Source organism: Lipomyces chichibuensis (genome assembly GCF_038497645.1).
Source record: "Lipomyces chichibuensis strain CBS 12929 unplaced genomic scaffold V1513scaffold_80, whole genome shotgun sequence".
Lineage (NCBI taxonomy): Eukaryota > Fungi > Ascomycota > Lipomycetes > Lipomycetales > Lipomycetaceae > Lipomyces > Lipomyces chichibuensis.
In genome coordinates, this window is record NW_027117532.1 from 25,336 (window position 1) to 32,955 (window position 7,620).

Genomic DNA, 7,620 nt, shown 5'->3' on the forward strand with positions numbered 1-7,620 from the left:
TTAGAATGCTAAATTTTCCGCATAGATGTGTGGAGCTGGCAGCCAAGCGTCCAAGCCCTAACCCGCAGTTGTGCCTTGGTGTTCTTGCGGCTTTCCATTGCTTAGCTCCGAAGATGCACGCCTCATGATGATGCAACCCACTGACAAAAACAATCCCAGTCAAAATGCAAATCGTCCACAGAACAGCATCGCGCTTCTACTTTTGACCTTTTCAACATGCTACCAAATTGCCAACATTAAGTTACTTTAGAGACAAATTTTATGCAACCTTTGGTCTCCATTGACCCCGCATTCGAACCACCTCTTTTGCTTTTAGACCTTCTTAGACTCGCTCGCTTTCGCATACGACTAGCCATATTTGATACTGCAATGGCCATTCTGCGTCCAGCCATTTTGTCCGGCATTACGTACCAGCGCCTACTCTCTGTTCTTAGCGCCTTTGCGCTTATTTTCATGTCGGCAGTTTTCGTCAGGACAATGCTGCCGAGTTTCACGGCGCAGCAGAGCCATGACGCTTGTGTAAAATACAACATCTTGCAGTCACATTTGACACAGGAACTGCTGCCTGATACGCCGGCGCGGGACGCGTCTCATTTAATTATTGTTGCTGGGCACGCCATTTGGAAAGGACAGCCGAGCATAAATGCTGGTGAAGAGGCCTCGGAGTGGCATGTTATGTCCTTTACTCTCTATTTAGATGCAAAGTCTGACGTAGCTTGAATAGGAACTTGAAAGATTTTCAAGTTGGTCAGCAGGCGACATTTATCAAGCACATTGAGATGGGAGTTAGCCAGGGGCTAGCAGACCAGTCGGCAATCGTCGTGTTTTCAGGGTCAGTTGTTGCCGTCATGCAAGCTTTATGTTTCTAAAATGTAAACTAGAGGCCAAACAGATCGTGGCGCTGGACCAGTTAGCGAAGCGCAAAGCTACTGGGTATGTACGCTTCGGAATTACTCGTATGTCACGATATGCTAACAGTGTTGTAGAACCTGGCCATGGCTCGCTCAATAATCTCAGAGACGGACAAGGAGATGTCCATGCGTGTGTTAACTGAAGAATACGCCCGCGACAGTTACGAAAATTTATTATTCTCAATCTGCAGGCATGATAGGCCATAAAAATTTTGGCCCATTATTTACTGACTGCTGTACTAGATTTTACGAGTTCACAAATGTGTATCCACAGAAGATTACAGTAATAAGCCATAAATTCAAAGCCTATCGTTTTGATAATTTGCATCGAGTCGCTCTCCGGTATCCTAAAAGCTCGTATGTCTCCTGTTCCGGAAGCCATGTATTTGCTATGCTAACATGGACAGATTTAAATTCGTTGGGCTCAGTCCTCCCGGTGAAGAGCCAACAGAGGCGGAGCGCATTAATGCAGTTGAACCATTCCAGCAGGACCCATACGCTTGCTCACATCCGATGCTGGTGGAGAAGAAAATGGTTCGGAATCCATTCCGAAGGCGCGCGCCATATGTTGACAGTGTATGCCGTTGTGTGCCATCCTTGATGAATTATATGACTAACTGGGCGTAGTGTCCTCAGCTGTATGGGCTTTTCACATATTGCACCTTGAATGATACTTTCTATGAAGGTCCTTTGCCATGGGACATGAAATCTCCGTATATCGATGACATGATCTAATAATGTCCCGTGTTACGATTGTTGGGTATGAAGAGTGCAGAATATCGATATTATAATTCGCCCATGTGTCTGGAGAATGGGGTTTGCTAGGCGTCAATGTGATTTTGTTCTTTATAGTGTTATTTTTCCTATGACTTACATGGAATGTATTAGTATTATACAATGAAATGACTATATATACAAATGATAGGTTCAAACGCCGTATCCCGAATCCCTTCGTCTTGATGATGCGTTACAGCATCCCGGTATTGTACCTTTCGACTGATCAATCGTGAGGACGTTTGCTCAACTTCGGAAATAATCTCGCAGCGTGGTAATTAAATGGAGTTCTAATCAATGGTTGGAATTTCTGTCTCATATTAGAACATGTGTGAATAGATGAAGAGGAAACCCGCTAAATAACAAAACTGAAATTAGTATACGCACCCTGTTATCAAAACAATCCTTCATTTTTATTTCCAAAGGCTGGCAATCAACAGCATTGAGTCCCGATCCTGCCCAACAATTGAATAATTCGGCCATAAACAGTGTACACTGGTTTGCACTCTGAGCACGGTAAGGCTTTTTCATTTTAAGGTAGCGAAGCTTGTTGGTCTGCACATTCTGCGACGACATTCTGAATATTTGTTTTTTTCTATGGAACTTAGAAACGACGGAGATCCGGTTGCTTGTAGATATTTATATAGATATATGCCCAATTGAGCTTGTCCTGTTAACAAATATCTATTAGTACACAATCCCACGGCAGCCAAACTATGCCATGCTTCAGAATAGAATTCCAATCTCATAAAACTCGTATCCTGCTCTTTCTTACCTCGCATACCTTGAAGACTACTCTCTCTGCTTGATTATCGCGAGAAGTAGCTCCGTGGCCCCCGTCAGAAATTTTCGAAACTCGCTTCTCCTTAAACCCTTACCCTAATCTAGCGTATACCCTCTCCTATACTCTCAGTTGCGGTAGACCGAAAGACATCCACTTTCCTCGTATTTGTGCTCTGGATCAGTCTTCCTTTATAGTCATTTTATCTAAAGAGACATTTCATACGGAGAAAATTTATGAACAATTCTTTTAATTGTGGTTTTGGCTCCGCAAGTTCAGGGTTCGCTTAGGAAATCACGTGATTACTTTTACTAAAACAGTGTTTTTGGCTGGTAATTTTCATTAGGCGCTATGGCCGAGCGGTTAAGGCGAGAGATTAGAAATCTCTTTCCCTCTGGGAGCGCAGGTTCGAGTCCTGCTGGCGTCGTATGAAATTTTTTTATCTTAATTTGATCTGAAAGGAACTATTAGGGGCTTTGTTTCATAAAATTAATGTAGAATGGCTAAGTTAATGCTAGCTCCGGAAGACTAATTTTACGCTGCTAGAAAAGACGGGCATAGGTGGTAATTTTTGAGTTACAAGTTTCCTTGTACTTTATTACGATGAAAGAAGTTATATGGCGCCATAACATTTTGATATAGTTATTTATTGAACATTTTGATATAGTTATTTATTGAACGTCGAGGCGATTCATAATACACGGCACAAGTATTCCTTATGATGAGATACATTATGCACTATAAGTTATCATACATATAAAGTACAAATGTCAACCGGGACAAACCAAGGGCATATACGTTCACGTAACTATCCAAATAGATATGGAGATTTACCGGAAGAAAATACTAAACTTCTCGTCCTTCTCGTCCTCCTCGGTCTCAATAATATGCATCTTTTGAGTCTGATCTCCCTTGTGCTTCCATCGCTTATCCTGCTTGCACTCTCGCTTCAGCAGCTTGTGGTGCCATTTATCAGTAGAGTCCACTTGGGACTTCAAATCCTCGTCGTCTACCTCCTCGATGCACTCGACGACTGTACCATCGCCTTCATCCTCGTCCAGCCGCAGAAACTCATAAACCGACATGCGTGTTTGAACAGCACAAGTAGCCGGCGTGACCGGCGTCTTATTAGACAACTTCGACAACGTTCTTATTCCATCCGAACTATTATCCAGCTTAAATAGTTTGGCCAACATACCGCGAGCTGCAGATGGTTCCGTTGACGACTGTCGGTCGCCCCTGGCAAGTGCATTCCTGAATTTGCGCTTGAGGCGCTTAAATTTCGCGTACTTTGGATAGGAGTAGTCGATGTCCATGCCCCATACGTAATACTCGGGTCGATCGTTATCACCAATTGGCATGAGAGATATTTCTTTCCAGGGGTACTGTGGCGGCGCGTCATAGCTGTCGCTGCGGCCGAGGCCGGGCGTTGTTGTAGCCAAGTTATTGGCCGCGTAGAGATCCTCCGAGAGCAAACTTTTGGTTGACGAACATGCTGAAGTGTTCGCAACGGAAGACTGATTAAACATTACTTGTTCTTGAAATTAAGTACATTGACTCCCGTAAAATTGGATAGCATATATATGTCGACACAACCGTACGAGTAACTGAGTATGGTGCAGTTGAATTAACAGAAGCGAGAACTTCATGCCAGCACGAAATCAGAAGAAACGAAAGTCCGGAGATATCGATCGCGTAACTAAATAAAATATTTAATTGTGACAATGTGGTTTGACGTTAATGACTCCAACGATACCTGAGGCATGCGATGATCGTATTCAAATGCACGAACAAGGATTGTGCAGATCCTGATCATTTCTATGTGCAATATAGGCCGCACATGTGCTGCCATCGCCACCGAGCGTAGTTCAACCTTCATATAGCTAGTGGTGGCATGAGGGCGAATGCCGGATGCAGGGCAGATATGCTGATAGAGAAGAGGGGCGGAGGGTTCGCAAATCGCAGGCGAGTTGGGACTGCTTGTTGACGACTAGACTTATTAGGAAATTTTTGCCAACCAGTTATCCGGCAAACAAGCGCGTGCAATGCGAACGAGTCGAGCATCCTATTTTGAAGTACTACATCTGGCAATCACAGTATATCAGTCACCAATTCCACAATCTTCACGGATGACGTTTGCAGTCTCTTTTCAGGCTCATGCCGGGGCGAGTGCACAGACCGGTCCGTCGCCTGCCACAACGCGCGACAATTACCACGTCAAATGTTACCTAAGGCATATCTACTATCCACATAAAAACGATGTGCGGTGAGCTGGTGAAGAACGATCGTCTATTCAAGGGCAACACTAAAATAGAAAAATACAGAAACAAAGGTGACTAACACGTTGGCAGTCGGTGTGAAGGCGTTCTCGTCGAACAAGGTAATAATCATTTCACGGCGCAGTAAATTGATAAATACTTATCCCATATCTCAATCTAGACAACACTGACTGTTGTACATGCCGCAAAACACCGATGAGTACGTAAAAACACGGCCGAGTATAGTGAATGCCAGATTCTAATGAAACCAGCAGAGCAGGTACATGGTCACAGCTTAGGAAATATGCGTGATAGTATTAAATGATACAAACCAAAAGACTCTATTTAACAAAATTACACACCTGCAGTAACTGTACAGCACACCGCCTCTCTCGTTCAAACTACTCTTCCCAACCATCGTCCCAACCGTCTTCCTTTTTACTAGTGCTACTGTTGGTCGAAGAGCCGCTACCGGTACCGTACGACGAATTTTTGCTTTGCGCAGAAAATCCGGATAACGCCGTCTTCTGCATCGGCTTCGGCAATCCAAAAGCTTGTTCAATATCGTCGTTGTCATCAATGCCCAAATCATCAAACAATGCGCCAAAATTTTTGCCCTGGCCGGAAGTCCCGACAGAAGAGTATCCACTCCTAGTTGACCGTCCGCCGCTTCCATAACCTCCCGCAACACTGGAATATTGTCCGCGAGGTTCTGAAGTGAAATTCTGGAATGTTTCCACACCATAGCGACCTGTTTCTTGCATCTTCTGGCCGAATTGCATCATAGCCTTGCGCGCATTGTTGCTGAGATCTGACTCAGCGAGATTTTTCACATTGGGCTTGATATAGGCGTCATTGACCTGTCCGATATTCTTGCTGACTTGCTGCGAAAAAAAGCCGAATCCTTTGGTAATGCTTCCAAATGGATCGCGCGTGAAATCATCGACGGACAAATTAAGCGAGTTCGATGACGGGACCGACGGTGCAGAGGAATTTCCGAAACCAGCATAGCGGCCGCCTTGCGATGGAGGGAGGTGTTCGGGACGGGACATGTTGTCCTGACCGAGTCTAGAGAAGTATGCCTCGTTCCGAGATTTCTGAGATGCCGACATGGAGGGTTGCTGCAGATTGCTGCCGAATGAGGGAGACGAGGAGCCCGATGAGGCAGAGTCGTACGAGATACCACTGACGGCAGGTGACGACGTGCGGGATGCAAGTTTTGATGCGGTGCGAGCGGACTTGACCCATCTGCGGCCCTCAACTTCGGCAGTCAACTATAACGCATCAGCACCATTTACAGACCAGAATAGGATATGACTTACCTTGTCTTTGTAGTCGTCTGCAAAAATACTGTTATATTTCTCTTTGATACTCATTGACTTGTCATATCCTCCGGCCTCGAAAAACTCACGCGCAGTTTTATTGCCACCTAACTCCATGCGCTTCATTTCGTCGGCCTTGAATTGATCCATTGTTATTGACCGAATGAATGAGATATGAACGCCGAGACCTCTATATAATCATTAGCAAGCTACCATATCGAAGTCCATGAAATGACAACGGACCGATGCAGCCCTGCGCAATCCAGACATATGAATATTCCAAATTTTGGTGAAGCCTAGTACGCTTACTTTAGCCCGATGCCTATCGCATACCACCGAATTATATGACATACCCACTGAGGACTGGGCGCTCCACAATCGAAACAAGCCTTATTCTCGTCCACCTTTTGCAGCTCCATTAGCCGCCTCCTATTATCCGGATCCACTGACCAGTCAGGCATATTGTCGATACTCCAGAAATGACGCAATAGATTTATCTGTCCAAAGTGATGCAAATACGGTTAGTATGCAATTGTCGAATATCCTATGATCCACGATATATTTGGACTAACGTTTATCACCGTCCGGCCTAAAAATCCAACGACTAAAAGCAGACAGCAACCAAAATTGATAAATAAACCAGTCCCGTTTATGTTATTCAAACTGACCCAGCTAATATCTCTTGAAAGCAAATTATCCTATTGACTGGACACCTGCATATACTGCGCCTGACAGCAAAAAGTGTGTAGTGCTGCCGTTGTTGTCGTTCAGAGCAGTCGTCCGAGTCCCGATGGTCGCTCGCCAGGCAGTGCAATTATTGGCGAATCCCCCTGTGGATCGGCGACTCTCATTATTGTGGGTACCAATTGAAGCCAGTCATTTTGTATTGTAGAGAACGGTACAATCCGGTCAAGGTTTGGGTTATTTATCAAATAAGGACAAGTAACATTTAAGGTTTACATGTGGCATAGTTTAGTGCACCAATCACCTCGATCTCTGTGAACTGCGAAGGATGGGCGGCAAATGGTGGATATATCATGGCAAAAAGTCGATCTCCCAGTCTTTTTGCTTTTGAATACTTGGTCCATGCGATTTTTGTCATGTTGATATGGGTGGGGGTGGACACGAATGACGAATATTCGCATTCCTACGAATATTCGCAATTCGAATGCGAATATTTGGATGTGTCATGCTTGCGAATGCGAATGCGAATAAAAAAATTTATTCGCAAGTATTCGCAATATTCAGCACATATAAAATATAATATTAAAAACTTCCCCGTTGGCGTACATACACCTTAACAATAATCTAAGAAATACATTAAAAAAGCCTTCGTCGTTGCAGCATATCCCTCAACCAATCAAGCTTCTTCGCACATATGAAATATAATAATATAAAGAAATTTATTAAAAACCTTCCTCGTTGCCGTACATATCCCTTAACAAAACAAGCTCCCTCATGGTGTCTACACTTAGAGAGTGTCTGCGTAGGCCCAGCAAATCCCTTCCGCTGTTGAACAGCCTCTCAACTGCAACTTCTGACGAAGGAATCGCTAGATAGTCTCTAGCCGCGGC

The 7,620-nt window shown here is 44.4% G+C and overlaps 4 protein-coding genes and 1 non-coding gene across 5 annotated transcripts; 2 read left to right on the top strand and 3 right to left on the bottom strand.

Annotated features, from left to right (window-relative positions):
• The first annotated feature begins 118 nt into the window (after positions 1-118).
• On the top strand, positions 119-1,829 carry V1513DRAFT_421659 (uncharacterized protein). The gene is made up of 7 exons (XM_066895961.1): positions 119-668; positions 725-832; positions 882-933; positions 987-1,102; positions 1,155-1,268; positions 1,319-1,487; positions 1,539-1,829. The coding sequence occupies exons 1-7, from the start codon at positions 262-264 to the stop codon at positions 1,644-1,646; spliced, it is 1,074 nt and encodes a 357-aa protein (XP_066750506.1). The 5' UTR covers positions 119-261; the 3' UTR covers positions 1,647-1,829.
• Positions 1,769-2,606, bottom strand: V1513DRAFT_454752 (uncharacterized protein). Its single transcript, XM_066899421.1, has 3 exons — positions 2,461-2,606; positions 2,073-2,355; positions 1,769-1,995 (listed from the first exon to the last, which is right to left on the bottom strand). The coding sequence occupies exons 2-3, from the start codon at positions 2,259-2,261 to the stop codon at positions 1,912-1,914; spliced, it is 273 nt and encodes a 90-aa protein (XP_066750507.1). The 5' UTR covers positions 2,262-2,355; positions 2,461-2,606; the 3' UTR covers positions 1,769-1,911.
• A 205-nt stretch (positions 2,607-2,811) lies between these two features.
• Positions 2,812-2,893, top strand: V1513DRAFT_t94. The gene has a single exon. It is a non-coding gene; the product is annotated as a tRNA-Ser (tRNA).
• Positions 2,894-3,097: 204 nt separating this feature from the next.
• On the bottom strand, positions 3,098-4,253 carry V1513DRAFT_319132 (uncharacterized protein). The gene has a single exon (XM_066894674.1). It carries the CDS (start codon positions 3,993-3,995, stop codon positions 3,297-3,299), a length of 699 nt encoding a protein of 232 aa, XP_066750508.1. The 5' UTR covers positions 3,996-4,253; the 3' UTR covers positions 3,098-3,296.
• Positions 4,254-5,125: 872 nt separating this feature from the next.
• V1513DRAFT_386274 (uncharacterized protein) lies at positions 5,126-6,507 on the bottom strand (the record flags this gene model as incomplete). Its single annotated transcript, XM_066895245.1, has 4 exons — positions 5,126-5,998; positions 6,047-6,236; positions 6,290-6,342; positions 6,400-6,507. The coding sequence occupies 4 exons, from the start codon at positions 6,505-6,507 to the stop codon at positions 5,126-5,128; spliced, it is 1,224 nt and encodes a 407-aa protein (XP_066750509.1).
• Positions 6,508-7,620: the final 1,113 nt, after the last annotated feature.